The sequence below is a fragment of the Cajanus cajan genome, chromosome 10 (assembly GCF_000230855.2).
Source record: "Cajanus cajan strain Asha chromosome 10, NIPB_CcT2T_4, whole genome shotgun sequence".
NCBI lineage: Eukaryota > Viridiplantae > Streptophyta > Magnoliopsida > Fabales > Fabaceae > Cajanus > Cajanus cajan.
The window spans coordinates 27,082,418-27,097,354 of record NC_138526.1 but is presented as its reverse complement, the minus strand read 5'-3'; the positions used below and the strand labels follow the sequence as shown (position 1 = coordinate 27,097,354).

The window sequence follows — 14,937 nt, the reverse complement described above, 5'->3', positions numbered from 1 at the left end:
CTGTCTCACCTACATTTGATGCCAAATCACTTGTGCTCAACGTGATGAGACAGAGAACCTAACCTCATTCAGGTAGAGAGCCTCTACCCAACTCACCCCCAATGCCATTAAACTTGCGCTCGATGTTGTCCAGGTAAAGAGTCACTATCTTGGTCACGCCCGACACCTCTCAACTTGGCTTGACATCACCAAGTCAAAGAGCTCCTTGAGCAATCACTTGACGCCTCTCATTACCATACTTGACATGACCAAGTCAAAGAGCTTCATACTGACCTGCACCTAATGCTACCAATCCTACATTCAACATGATCACGACATAGAACCCCTAACATGAGCCATGCCCCGACACCATGAAGATGCGCCCAATGTGATATGATTTTCACACATAATAGAATCACCCAATCAACTTAAACCTACAATTCTTTAGAAAACACCAACATGCAATTCATACTGTTGTATATATACACCATAAATAACTCAAAAACAATATCAATAGCAACATGCAACCATTCATAATCAAATCATTAAGTTCTCCTCAAGACATTACCAAAACTAGAACTTAAGGCACTAATCAACATATCCATATTCAACCTCAAACAACCATCAAAATATATGTATTTCAACATAATTTAGACAATACAATTCAACCAATCATTAATAATAAATTACCCTTTCCTAGTTGGTTCAAAAAGAGAAGAAACCATACAATTCCCAAAATGAGATTCTTAACTCTAGAAGCATATTGAATCTTCAACTTTATCAACTTTGATCAGCAATATGAATGGTGAAGAAGGAGTTAGTGGAAATAGATAAAAGAAAGAATCTCTTCAACTCTAAAATCCCTCTCTTTAATCTCTCTCTATTTTTCTTAAAATATAAACTTGTGAGATTTACATCTTAAGAAAAATCTTATATATCTCTCCTTTAATTAAACAACTTTAACCAAAATAATTGTAGAGACAACCAAATTCTCAATGGCCCCTTAACCTCCAAAGCTCTAAAATAACAGTTACAATAAAATAATAATAATTACAACAAAAATAACAATTAGTGAAATATTTCATATAATTAGTTAATAAACACAAAATCACACACCGCAAGGTGTTACACGTAAGGGAATCAAATCATATGTATTATATAACATTATAGATTATAATTTTACATCTTGAAAAAAATTCAAACTCAAAATTGAAACATTTTTCATTTTATAAATTAGAAATTTACAAATTGAAAATGTAGGATAAATTGAAAGCATTGTAGCCTCTTTCAAACATAGTCATCCCGAAATTCATAAAAGAATCTTTTGTTTGAAGACACACTCTAAAAGTAGAAAAAATAACAATATCGTCACAAACAAAAATCAATAAGAATAATTGAAAAGTTTTATTTATAAAAAATAAAATTAAGGACCTATTTTATTTTGAAAATATTTTCTACTTTTATTTTTGTTTATAAATTATCATCTTTCTGCTTTCGATTTTTGTTACAGAACCCAACTAACTAATTTACTAATATTAAAAAAAAAGTTAATTTTCCTAGTTAAGATCAATAAATATATCTAAAGTTTATATTTCTTTTCAAAACTATCTTTAAATTAATGAGACTTTTAACATTTTGTATTTTAAGAACAACAAAAACGAGACTATTTATATTTTATGAGATATAAATTAACGAATTTTACATAATTTTTGAATTCAAGAAATATATTTAATCTAGTAAACATTTTTGTTTAAAAAAAATAATTCTCTAGATAGTAAATATATATATATATATAATTAGTTAAATTATATTTTTATCCTTTTTTATTTTAGAGTTTAGTTTAGTTTCATTATTTTTAAATAATTCAATTTAATCCTCTAATGTTTATAAAAATGTTCAACATAATTCCTCTGTTCAAATTAATATTAACCATGTTAATAAAATTGGACCAAAAAACAACATTAAACTTAAAAAAAAATTTAGAGAATCAAATTAAATAATTTAAAAGACAATAAGATTAAATTAAATATTAAAACAATAAAAAAATCAAATTAAATAATAATTTATCTATTTTTTTATGTAAATAATTTGAATTTCACATAGTTATTGAATTCAAGAAATATATTTAGTATGGTAAACATTTTTGTAAAAAATATCGGTGCTCTAGAATAAAAAATATTCGTTTTCTATGGGAGGTTTTAGTTTTAATTTAGGGGTAGTCTCGTAGACTCAGCCGCAGGTGATAACTACCGGTGTTTTCAAAAAACGGAGTGATACAGTGACGTTGAAAGTTGAGAAAGAAAGAGTTATTGGCAGCATTCCATAAGAAGCTCCGCTAGCATCTGCGTATAAAATTAACCAAAAAACGGTGCCATATTCGCATTCTTATATTTCATTATTATTATATTATTCTTTCTTTCTCTGCTTGCGGTGCAAAAACCGCATCACACTCTTCCATTTTCTAGGGTTTCGTTTTTGCTCTCAACAATGGCCGCTTCCTCTCTCCTCAGATCCGCGCTCTTCGCACCTTCCTCTTCCGATCGCTCCAAGGTTTGGTTTCATGCAACCGTTTCTCTTCCGCTTTTTTTTTTTTTTTTTTTTTTTTTTCGTGCATTTTGTTCGAAGATATCTCGAACCGCTTGGAAATGGACTGTGTTGTGTTTCGCTTAACGTGGTGTTGTTTGTTTGGTTCTTTAGATTTGTACGTGGTTTTGGATTTGTTGAGCTCTGTTTGGTTACTGCGAAAACAAACGTTTTTTTTTTTTTTTTTTTTAAAGCAAATCGATTCTCTAACGTTATTCAGTTTTTTGTATTCGTTTTTTCCTTGTGTTGTTTCGGAAATCTGGTGGAAACTTAAAGTATTGAAGGTTTTACAAAAGGTTGTAGTATCAAGGATTAGACGGACGAAGACGGCAACTGCGACCGCAATTTGAATCCTTGAACTGTTGGCTTTTTTCTTGTTTTGTTTTGTTTATTTATTTATTTTTGTTTTTTTATTGTCTTGTTTAGTTCTCAAAGTTTGGTTTGTGATTTGGTGGGAAGGTGTGTTTGGTTGCTAGAAAACAGGGTAGGTGGGAACAAGCTGTCACGTGTTGAGTAAAATAAAGTTTGTGAGTGATGTTGAGGGTAATTTTCTGGTTGTGAATCTTTGATGGTTAAGAAGAGTTTCGTTTTTGAATTGCACTTTCGTGATTGATATTACGGAAAATTTTCTGGTTGTGAATTTTTGATTGTTCAAAATAGTTTCATTCTCAAAGTAGGCGCTTAATTTTTCTGCTTGTATATTTTTGATTTAATGGGTCTTTATATGTGTGGTGTATGATTCAGGTGTTTAGCAGTGCCTCGAGTTGTAGTTTAAAATCCAAGGGATTACAGAAGAGTGTATTTGGTGCTTCAATTCCATGTGAATCAATAGTCTTACAGTTGAGTTGCCCAAACTTTTTTACCTGGCACTCTTCTTTTCTTTCACTTGCCTGTTTCGGTTCATTTAATAGTATGTGGTTTAATTTCTTGTGGTTTTGATGTATTGGTATTTGCACAGAAACTGCAATGCTCGTGGCATTCAGCCTATTAAAGCCACAGCAACTGAAATCCCTCTTCCCACCCAGAGTAAGAATCGTACCACTTTTGTGTTTAAATTAGGGTGATTTTCCATGCAAATTTTTTATTCTTACTTGTGGGTGCTCTTGATCTGTATAGAATCAAGGAGCATTGGGAAGACGAGAGTTGGAATAAATGGTAACTTTCTTGTTATGGGACTTTTTGTGTTTTATGTATCTACTTGCAGCATTTAACTTTATGCTCTTTCAATTTCACACTGAATGCAGAATACATCATCAACTATGAATTATATGAAGCTTTGCCATACATACCATCTTTTCATTTTATCCTGGTTTTATTTTTGAAGTAATAATCACTTTAATTGAAACGCATAAGAATGGCTCAACTTTTTATATTCAAAGTGACTGTTGTTGTTGCTTATGACATTGACATGTTTAAATTGTTGTAACTGGTGGCCTCCTCATTCATGGGTAATGTTTGATTAAGGAAATCAAATATAATATTTAGAGGATAATCCTATTGTGGGAACATATGGCCTAATTGACTAGAATCTGTATGCTTTAATCCGAGAGAAAGATTTCTGTTGGATTTAGGCTCAAACCTACATTCTAAGAATTTCAAATGATATTTTTAGGAGCTGTGCAAAATGTTTGAGGTGGATTTCTCAATTAAGTTATAAATGAAAAGCAACAATCGACTATTAATTCTACTTATTTTTAGTTTGGACTTGGGAACTTGGAACCTGCATATCAGTTGCATGAATGAACCAAAATAACTGTTAAGAAGTATCATCTAAAATGTTATGTAGAAGATGAAAACATTATTTTTAAAGGTAAACTTATTCATGGAATTTCTGTCAATTTACACATACTTATGCTGAAATGTGCAGGTTTTGGTAGAATTGGAAGGTTGGTGTTACGTGTAGCTACTTCCCGAGATGATATTGATGTTGTTGCAATTAATGATCCATTTATTGATGCAAAATATATGGTATGTACATGCAGTTAACTTAATGATCCTTTTTCTTATAGTATATTGTGTTCATAATTTGGCTCTGATTATAGACTATTAAATTTGTATTTGTCTGCATGTGTTTATGCATACATATGGTGATATATCATATACACATCTATCCCAAAATTTTTTGCCTTTTGTTTTTTGTATTGCCATTTTGATTTATATTATACCATGTTTGGTTAAATTTAAGTTGAACAAATACTCACCTATTTTTAAAATGCTCTCTTGGGAAGCTGGCTAAAACAAGTGATTATTTGTTCAGAATAAGCTCAACCATACTTGTTACCTATTTGTGGTGTGACATAATTTTATCTGGTGTCTGTCATGCTGATTCAAAGGAGATGTTCTTCAACTATAGTCTATGTTGTTTTATGCCTCTTGCCTTTTTGTAGTATTGTACATATCTTGATATTTATTTGGATTATTATATAATTTTCACCTGAAGAAGCCGCCACGTCTTATCTTTAATGAATCCAATTCGTGGTTTGTTGGAAAACATATAAAAAATGGTAGTAGAACAAGTTATCATTGGAAAGCCTATAATCATGAACCGTAAGATTCATGGTCATTAATAAAAGTAGCACATATATATGTATATATTACTTAAAAGCATAAAAACTTAACTCTTGAATCATTTTAACACAAAGAATCATTAAAAGAAAAGAAAACATACATATTAGAAGTCAAATAGCATAAATAGTGACATATAACCTTCAAAACAAATAAAGATACAAATAATAATAGCCAGTAGCTACAAGGACAAAAAATGGTTGCCTGCTGCACAAATTATTGAAACAAATAGCTATTTGCTGCTGCACATTTCAGCCAGCATAACTTCCCCCCAAAAAAGTGCTGTTGTTTATTGAATTCATAAAAACAGAGGCTGCTTGCTGCTGCACAAATCCAGCAGTATAGCCTCCTAAAAAAGAAGCTGTTGCTGCATAGATTCAGCAAACAATGGCTGCTGTTGCTGCACAAACCAGCAGGGGATCACCATCAACCAGCAGCACAAAACCCACCAACCAGGAGCAACTAGATCGCAAACGAACACAAACAGAGAACCACCCCTCAGTTGCAGGCATGAATGGGAGGATAAAAGAAAATAAGAAGTAAGGAGACAAGTAAAAGGGTGTTTCAGATGAAAGTGACAGGCTGGGTCTCCTTAGAGGGAGAATATCTGCTGATTCCCTCCTGTTTTAAATAACTTTTTGATTTTTTTTGTAGGATTTTAAAATGCAGCTTGCGCATGACCTGACCTGCTTTGGGTGCAACCCATTTTGAAACAGAATCGCATGATTCAGATACAGATCATGGTTCATGCGATTCTTGCGCAATTCATGTGATTTGATGTGATTGAAGCCCAAAAAGGATATAGACAGCATGATTTGCATCATTTGCCTATTGAATTGTATGAATCGAATTGCCATACATGCAATACTAACTACTTTGTATCAAACACAACAGAAAACATTACACCATTTTAATATTTTTCAATTACTTTTGTGTTGTTTGACTGAATTTCAAATGGAACTATAAATTAAGGGGGCTTTTTTATTTTGGTACAAAATAAGAGGGCTTTATCTGTTTGCTCGATCCTCAATCTTTTTTTTTGTAATGAATACTAGCAATGCACTTTTTAAATATAATGGAATATACAATAGAGATTGAGTTAAAGAATGACAAAATCTTGTGAAAAAGCAGCAGGTCTCTTAAAATTTGTTGGGGACATGGGAATATTTGTGCCAGGATTTTTCGAAGATACTGTTGGAGTAGATAGTCATGTGTAGTGCATCTATACATGCAAGGACAATAGATTTTCTAAAACATTACAAGAAAGTGGCGAGTGTATTGTTTGCTTGTATTCCAAGCTTTCCAATAAATTCAATTTTTTTTCTTTGTTGCATTTTTTTTAAACTCATTTATGCTTGATGCTTGTTTTTTGATTTATATTAATTTATTCTTTTTTCTGATTGGAATCTTCTTATCATCCTTACAACTTGCTTCATCATTTTTCATCTAATCTCTCTCTTTCGTAGGCTTACATGTTCAAATATGATTCTACTCATGGTCCATTCAAGGGGACCATTACGATTCTGGATGACTCTACTTTAGAAATTAATGGGAAGGTGGTTAAAGTTGTGAGTAAAAGGTATCATGAGTTGATCTCTGATAATTAATATGGATGTTAAAAATGTGTTACTGGTTTACAATACTAGTGTAGGCGTTAAAAGGGTTAAAAAAATAGATTAACATTCATAAACTTTGTTTTTTTATTCAGAGATCCTGCAGAGATCCCATGGAGTGATTTTGGGGCTGATTATGTCATTGAGTCTTCAGGAGTTTTTACAACACTTGAGAAAGCTTCATCACATTTGAAGGTATTTACTTAGCTGTGTATTAAGTGTTGTCTCTCATTCTTCTCTCCTCCTTTGCCTTGCTCTCTACAGCTTTGAATTTTAATTTGAGCTTTGTCTTTTTATACTATAGGCTGGTGCCAAGAAAGTCATAATATCAGCTCCATCTGCGGATGCACCAATGTTTGTGGTAGGAGTGAATGAGAAGACATACCACCCAAGAATGGACATTGTTTCTAATGCAAGCTGTACAACGAATTGTCTTGCTCCTCTTGCCAAGGTTTGTTACACATCATGTAATGCCAAGCTATATTGAACTCTCGAGGCTTTCTATGTAATGAGTGTTTAATGCTAGTGTGTAGTTTGATGGTGTAAGACTTAACTTTAAGGTTTAATGGCAGGTCCTATTCCTTAAAGAGCAAGAGAAATAATAGGGGGAGAAAACTTTAGTTATTCTGTAACACATCCTAAAAGGAGAGGCTTAATATGAGCTTTTTGGGGGTGTCTTATACATGGACATACTTTTCTCTATTCTTCAATTTATACCACCATGTTTTCTCTCAATATTTTCTCCAGGGATAAATCCAGTTTTCTTTTTTCACCCAGGGAGAGTGTGGTAAACTATAAAAGCTGAGCTAATGAGAGTATATAATTCATAGATAACGATTTACTATCAATATTCAGTACTATGTCTCCCAATACAGGGAATAAAATTATCAATGAAGTGAATTTAATGGAGTACATACTTTTCTCTATTCTTCAATTTATACCACCATGTTTTCTCTCAATATTTTCTCCAGGGATAAATCCAGTTTTCTTTTTTCACCCAGGGAGAGTGTGGTAAACTATAAAAGCTGAGCTAATGAGAGTATATAATTCATAGATAACGATTTACTATCAATATTCAGTACTATGTCTCCCAATACAGGGAATAAAATTATCAATGAAGTGAATTTAATGGAGTAATTGCCGATCTATCTGAATCTACAAGTTATGCGTACGAAAAATGTGGCCTTGTGGTATTTGTTTCAGCCATGGTAGTTGAATCGAGATACAAATAATGTATCGGAAGGCTTATTTTTTGAATCGTGAATCGAATCGTATCGTGAATCGTAAGATTCATGATCAATAAAAACATAGTGTATATATATGCATACAAGACATATAAAAATGAAGTCATACATAAATATATAGTAATTAGTAACATATAAACTTCAATACAAACAAAGATACAATTATACAAATAAAAACAGTCTCAAAGCCAAAAGAAATGACTGCACAGTTCAACAACAAAGCCTAAAAAAAAAATCATTGTTGTTGCTAAATATATGCATATACCAAGGACTGATTGCTATTCTAATTCAGCAATATAGCTACCCAAAAAAAATATTAGTGTTGTTGCAGCATAAACTCAGCAACAAGTGGTGCTACTGCCACACAAATTCTGCCACACAAATTCAGTCATATGGCCTCAAAAAATCTATACAAAATGCCCCTATCCAAGATCATTCATCATCCCCAACCCCAAGATCTACATCACTCAAGTCATCTTCATCTTCTAATATCAAAAGTTCTTCTTCTTCATTATCTTCAATTTCATCCTCATCTTCTATTATTGATTTTCCCTTACCAATCTTGGCATTCAAGTTTCTTGGACCTATGTAATCAAAAGAAATAAGAAAATAATAAGGTCTAGTTCTAATTCCAACTTCCAAGTTCTAAACTAACTTTTAAATATAAATAATTACCTCTCTTTCTTTTCTTCTTTGGAGCTCCCTCATCAACACCAAAGCACTCATGTACATCCATCCATGAGGCATCAATAGGCAAGCAAGGATTCTCCTTTTCGGTGATCCATTCATCATCGGATTCAATATCTGACAAACATATGGGATCATAGGTATCTCCATTCTCTTCTCTACTATTTTGCCTCATCTCAAGTTGAAGATTATATTTGACATATACAAGTGCATTTAATCTTTGTTGCTCCAATCGATTTCTTCTCTTAGTATGCACTTGGTCAAATGTACTCCAATTTCTCTCACATCCCGTGGCACTACATGTAAGACTCAAAATTCTCATGGCCACCTTTTGTAACTCTTTACCTCTTCCACCGTAACTCTCCCACCAAAGAGCTACAAAAAAAAATGTATTTATTTTACAAATGTAGTTATTAATTATTATGTATTATGTTTATGATATTAATAAAGAGTAAAAATTAAAGGGATACCCGGTTGTTTCTTATCTCTAGTAGCTATTGCCATGTCCATTCCAAAGATCTCCTTAGCTCCCTTAAACTTTTCAAGTTGTTGATCTATTATAACTCTTGTCCTTATATCCGGAACCATTCTTTGAAAGGTTTCATATAAACCAATTAACACTTCACTATCCGGATTGAAGTTCTTGTCATAATGATACCTAACCAAATAAGAAATAACTTAGCTACTAGGCACAAAGAAAATAGTAGTTCTTAAAATGATAATTATTTTTAAATAATTTACCTAGGATTGAGATAATAGGCAGCTGCATGAAGAGGCCTATGAAGCTGCAGATTCCACCTAGTGTCAATAATCTTCCACACTTTTTTATACCTTGACTCTTGCATTTGAAAGTTTTGAGCAATTTTCTCTTTAGCCCTATCCATTGCTTCATAAATGTATGGTGAGGCTGGCTTTGAATCACCATCTACAAGCCTTAACACTTTCACAAGTGGAATCACGCACTTTAGACAATATGTAATTGATCTCCAAAATCTATCATCACTCAACACTAGGTTCATGACTTGCTTAGCCTCACTTTTACTAGCATGTGGACTAGTAGCCCATTCCTCCGATGCAAACATTGATCTAAGAGCATTCTTTTGTTGTTTAATGCAATTTAGTGTAAGATAAGAAGTTGCAAATCTTGTCACAGCTGGTCTTGCTAATTCCCCTCCATTGGAATATTGTCTATACAAATTAAGGACCCATGTATGCCTATATATGTAGGTAGTAATCTTCTTTGCATTAGCAATGGTATTATAGAATACCGGAAGCTCTCCAATGTCCTCAAGGATTAGATCAAGGCAATGGGCTGCACATGGGGACCAAAATAGTTTGGTTCTCTTCTCCATTAACATTTGTCCAGCAGCCACAAGATTAGAAGCCCCATCCGTCACAACTTGGACTACATGCTCCTCCCCAATTTCTTCAACAATGTTGTCTAACAATTCAAACATTTTTTTCCCATCCTTTATCACATCACTAGTATCAATAGATTTCAAAAAAACAGTCCCACTTGGACTGTTAACAAGAAAATTAGTGAGTGATCTTCCTTTTCCATCCGTCCAACCATCACACATCAAGGTGCATCCCCATTTCTCCCAATCACTTCTATATTTCTCTAAGCTTTTTTGGATGTTGTCAACAGCTTTCTTCAAAAAAGAAACCCTCACCTCATGATAAGTTGGTGGCTTCAAACCTCTCCCATATTCTCCAACAACCTTCAACATTTGAATAAAAAGAGGACTCCTTACCAAATTAAATGGTAATGCATTACCATAAATGCATTTACAAATTTCTTGAATCACAAATTCCCTATCTTTACAAACTTCATTCATTGTCTTTTGTTGGAAAATTTGAAATGTTCCCTCTTTTCCTTTTACTGTCCCATTCTCTATATTCAAGCAATCCTCTTTCTTTTTATCTTTAGTTTCCAAGAGCTTGACAAATATTTCCTTCACATCATCCGGAACACTTGTGCAAGCAATCACATTTTCCTTTGTTCCCGCAAGATGATGTTTCATCCTTGAAATACCACCCCAACAAACATGAGAACAAAACTTACATTTTACTTTGAGTCTATTTGGAGGGATACTATCACAATAGTTCCAAGTGATATCCGGCTCTCTTTTTGAATGACCCATTTTTTAATGGCCTACCAAGTACCAATAAATAGAAACTTAGACAGCAGCAAGAGAGGGAAGTTGTAGAGGGAATAACAAAGAAAAAAAGAGAGAACAAGTGAAGGAATGGACCACAAACAGCAACCCAAACAGCAACAAGAAGGAAGCCCTTACCTTGGAGTCTTGGACCACGAACAGCAACCCAAGCAGCAACAAGAGCAACCCAATCAGCAACAAGAAGGAAGCCCTTACCTTGGACCACGAACAGCAACCCAAACAAACGAAGCAGAGAAGTTGGACCACGCAAATGGACCACAAAAAGTGAAACCCACTAAGTGGGTCATGTACAGGGAGTCTAAGCGGGAGTTTCTGTCTCATTTCGTTTTTTTTTTTTTTAAAAAAATCATTTTTTTAGGGTTTTTAGAACCGGGTCGTGCGTGACCCGACCCGGTTTCGGGGGTGACCCAAAATGTTCAGAATCGTGCGATTTCTCCTATGAATCGCGATTTTCCGATTCCGAACACGATTCAAGCGATTCGCATACGATTCGTAATCAAAAACGATTCTACATGCGATTCGAATCGCGGAGGCTCTGTATCGTATCGTATCGTACGATACGTATCGCGAATCGTGCGATACTTACTACCATGGTTTCAGCCAACACATCTGTATGTAAACCTGAGTTTATATCATACCAGGGCATTTTGCGTTAGAAACAATTTAGTCCATATAAACATTTTAACATGATGCTCGCCCCTCCATCTGTCCCATATTTGTTTATCAGAAACTTGCCAAGAAGCATCTATCTAACTTTTCCTATATAAGTTATTCATCAGGTGGTTCATGAAGAGTTTGGAATAGTTGAAGGTTTGATGACAACTGTACATGCAACAACAGGTCTCTTTAGCAAACTTGTTAATTGTAGCCTCTAGTTTCTTTTATTCTTGTGGTCAAACCGTCCCTTTATATGTTCACATGTGGCATTGGTAACATTTGATTCTTTCTTTTCTCAGCAACACAAAAGACCGTAGATGGCCCTTCTATGAAGGATTGGCGAGGGGGAAGAGGGGCAGGTCAAAATATAATTCCAAGTTCAACTGGTGCTGCAAAGGTAAGAGATGCATGGACACAGATTTTATGCTTACTATTTTCAGTATATATATGAAATTGGGTTCGTTTTATGAAGGCTGTTGGGAAAGTTCTTCCTGAGCTAAATGGTAAACTCACTGGAATGGCTTTCCGTGTACCGACTCCCAATGTTTCTGTAGTGGACTTGACTTGCCGGCTTAAGAAGAATGCTTCCTATGAAGATGTTAAAGCAGCAATAAAGTATGTCTATTGGTTTTTTCCTCAGACTTTTTTACTCTGTTGGGATTGTTCTGTATTAACCTTTTGGATGATTTCGTTGCCTTTGCCGATGAAAAATATGAAGGTTTGCCTCAGAGGGCCCACTGAAAGGAATCCTTGGGTACACAGAAGAGGATGTTGTCTCTAATGACTTTGTTGGTGATTCAAGGTAAATTATCTTCTGCCAACGTTAAAGGCAGAACTTTGCTTGAATTACTTTTTCTGGCTGGAAAGTGAGACACCATAGAACATGATATGCTCAGTTTGGTTGATACATTTACTCCACGTGTTTAAAACATTTATAATCTGCTCAAAAGGAAACTGAACCTACATTTCTCTTTCCCTAGTTATAACTTGAAATTTGTTCGTTTGAGCATATTTGTTAAATAAATGGCTTATTCAATTTTTTTTCCAGGTCAAGCATATTTGATGCTAAGGCTGGCATTGCACTTGGTGCTTCCTTTGTTAAGCTGGTTTCGTGGTATGACAACGAGTGGGGTTACAGGTACTAATAATAGTGCTGATTCCTAGTCTACTTCTGAAACTAGAAGTTTCTGTTCATGCTGACCTTTAAATGATATATTTTTTAATGGTTTGCGTTGCAGCAATCGAGTGTTGGACCTTATAGAACATATGGCATTGGTGGGAGCTCACAATTGAACACCAATATTTTGCATGTGTTGCAATTCTTGTTGAATTAGGTTAATATTTGTGGCGGCCTAGGTTCAGATTTTGGTTTTGATCTGATTTTTATAAGATGCGTGGTTAAATGATCACATCATGTACACTGAAAAAAAATAAAATAAAGAAGGACGTTGTCCTGGTTAATGTTTGGATTTGTCAGCAATGAATTTTACAAACTGCCTTTTAAAATGAATGATTTATATTGGCCTAGTCTGATAGGACAACAAATTGTTTAACAATACGTTGTTGCAAATTTTGTTGACTTAGGTTAAATATTGTAATGACTTAGGTTTTCAGATATTGGTTTTATCTGGTTTTATAAGACGTGAGGTTAAATGCTCATATCATGCACACTGAATATAAAGGGTGTTGTCTTGCATGTTTTGTAATTGCTGGGGGTGTGCACGGATCCGGATTCTGAAAAATCTGATGAATTCAAACCGAAAATTCGGATTGTATTAATCGGATAATGGATTATGGATTTTGATGTTGATATCGGATCTAATCGATCAATTATTATATATTATTGTTTTTTATATTATTTTAATTTTATAAAGAATTTAAATGTGCTAGGAAATAAAATGGTTTGGGGTTTGGACTTAAAAAGACTTGCTAAACTTTCCATCTATTTTTAATATTATAGTACTTCACTCCATAGTCCACACAACTTATAAATATATACTTTCATTCTCTATCAAGTGTTAAAGTTTAAGTATATGTAGGTTACATGCTTTTAGTTACTCATGTTTTTTTAATTGCAATTGTATTTAATACAAGTGAATTTAAAAAGATAAATTTTAAGTTTTGAATCAATAAGAAAAAAGATATGTAATTGGATTGATTTGGTTTGAATTGTAAAAAGGAATTTGAGAAATTTAATTTAAATTAATTCAATTAATCATAACGGATTCTATGTCATACGTACTTCTAGTAATTGTCAACAAAGAATTTTACAAATTTAAATGATGAACAATTTTTAGGTGAATGATTTTATTTTCGCTAGTCCAAAAAAACTAGCTTATAAAAATGTGTTTGGTAAAATTAGTTTATAAAATAGTTGAAAGTTTATAAAGTAACTAAAAATTTATAAGTTTACTCTATCCTAAAATTGCTAAACACATTCTAAGAAAATATGAATATCTAACATTGATGGATTTATTTTACAAGAATTAAGATGAGATAAAAAAAATATTTGCAAAGGACTTAAAATATTAATATATATATATATATATATATATATATATATATATTAATATATTTGTTGGATCATATGCATATTGATTACTATAAATGTAAGAGTTTGATGGAAGAGCATGGGTCAAAGGCCCAACCACTAGAGCTATGGCCAGGAGACTATTTGAGGATTTGACTGCTTCAGAGATTAGTGGGCCCAATGGGCTTGGTAGGCTTAGGGTGCTTTTCATATGGACCTTACTTGAATAAACACCATGATTTGTTGTATAGGAATTTACTTTGATTTTGGTATTGTATTTTGACCATAGACTAGGTTTAATGCTCTTGGGCTTATATTTGGGTTTCTTAGACTTTGGGTTTTTAATACCCAATATTAGGCTCATTCTTCTTCTTGTATTATTTTCTTTTCATTGTATTCCTTAGACCATTGTATTTTGGTCATTAGATTAGGGTTTAAGGAGGATTAGTAGTTCATTTGAATTAGGACAAATTAGGTTAAATTTAGGATGAATTTAAGTTGCATTTAGGTCACACTTTTGGCACCACCTTGGCTGCACAAGTGTGACACCGAAATGCAACCCTAAATACATACTAAATTCAATCTAATTTGCATTTAGCTCCACATGACCGGTTATGTACATGTGACACAAGGTTTGAATTCAAATTTGAATTTGAATTCAAATCTTGGCGCCAAGTGTCTCCTCATTTTCGGTGACCTATATGTTTCCTCCTAACACATTTTGTACTCACTTTAAATCATTTATGAAATTTGTGAGCCATAGTGCCGAGTTTCTCTCTCAAAGTCTCTTAGAGTTCATCTTCAAAAACCTTAGGAATTCACCTAGATTCCTTCTCTTTGAAGTGTGCTCTCCATTGATGCTTGAGCTCGGATGCTTCCATCCTAGTTTTAGGTTGAGT

The 14,937-nt window shown here is 33.4% G+C and overlaps 2 protein-coding genes and 1 long non-coding RNA gene across 4 annotated transcripts; 2 read left to right on the top strand and 1 right to left on the bottom strand.

The window, feature by feature from the left end:
• The first annotated feature begins 2,215 nt into the window (after positions 1 to 2,215).
• On the top strand, positions 2,216 to 12,969 carry LOC109791482 (glyceraldehyde-3-phosphate dehydrogenase GAPCP1, chloroplastic). Of its 2 annotated transcripts, XM_083065764.1 has the most exons (15): positions 2,216 to 2,347; positions 2,445 to 2,529; positions 3,307 to 3,401; positions 3,521 to 3,588; positions 3,679 to 3,717; positions 4,430 to 4,530; positions 6,594 to 6,706; positions 6,836 to 6,935; positions 7,045 to 7,191; positions 11,631 to 11,691; positions 11,808 to 11,905; positions 11,981 to 12,123; positions 12,227 to 12,310; positions 12,557 to 12,646; positions 12,747 to 12,969. In XM_083065764.1, the coding sequence occupies exons 2-15, from the start codon at positions 2,467 to 2,469 to the stop codon at positions 12,799 to 12,801; spliced, it is 1,257 nt and encodes a 418-aa protein (XP_082921890.1). In that variant the 5' UTR covers positions 2,216 to 2,347; positions 2,445 to 2,466; the 3' UTR covers positions 12,802 to 12,969. The 2 variants fall into 2 exon arrangements, with proteins under 2 accessions (XP_082921890.1, XP_082921889.1); XM_083065763.1 differs by lacking the exon at positions 2,216 to 2,347 and having other exon boundaries at positions 2,355 to 2,529.
• Positions 4,537 to 6,533, top strand: LOC145952782 (uncharacterized). The gene is made up of 2 exons (XR_014430269.1): positions 4,537 to 5,666; positions 5,782 to 6,533. It is a non-coding gene; the product is annotated as an uncharacterized LOC145952782 (long non-coding RNA).
• Positions 7,947 to 11,441, bottom strand: LOC145952781 (uncharacterized). Its single transcript, XM_083065762.1, has 4 exons — positions 9,413 to 11,441; positions 9,142 to 9,329; positions 8,660 to 9,046; positions 7,947 to 8,568 (listed from the first exon to the last, which is right to left on the bottom strand). The coding sequence occupies exons 1-4, from the start codon at positions 10,813 to 10,815 to the stop codon at positions 8,417 to 8,419; spliced, it is 2,130 nt and encodes a 709-aa protein (XP_082921888.1). The 5' UTR covers positions 10,816 to 11,441; the 3' UTR covers positions 7,947 to 8,416.
• Positions 12,970 to 14,937: the final 1,968 nt, after the last annotated feature.

Coding starts and splice junctions, on each gene's coding strand:
- LOC145952781 (XM_083065762.1), bottom strand. CDS start 10,815: ATGGGTCATTCAAAAAGAGAGCCGGATATCACTTGGAACTATTGTGAT. Junction 9,047..9,141: donor TAGAGATAAGAAACAACCGG/GTATCCCTTTAA, acceptor TTTTTTTTGTAG/CTCTTTGGTGGGAGAGTTAC. Junction 8,569..8,659: donor AAAGAAGAAAAGAAAGAGAG/GTAATTATTTAT, acceptor TTGATTACATAG/GTCCAAGAAACTTGAATGCC.
- LOC109791482 (XM_083065764.1), top strand. CDS start 2,467: ATGGCCGCTTCCTCTCTCCTCAGATCCGCGCTCTTCGCACCTTCCTCT. Junction 2,530..3,306: donor CCTCTTCCGATCGCTCCAAG/GTTTGGTTTCAT, acceptor TGTATGATTCAG/GTGTTTAGCAGTGCCTCGAG. Junction 6,936..7,044: donor AAGCTTCATCACATTTGAAG/GTATTTACTTAG, acceptor TTTATACTATAG/GCTGGTGCCAAGAAAGTCAT.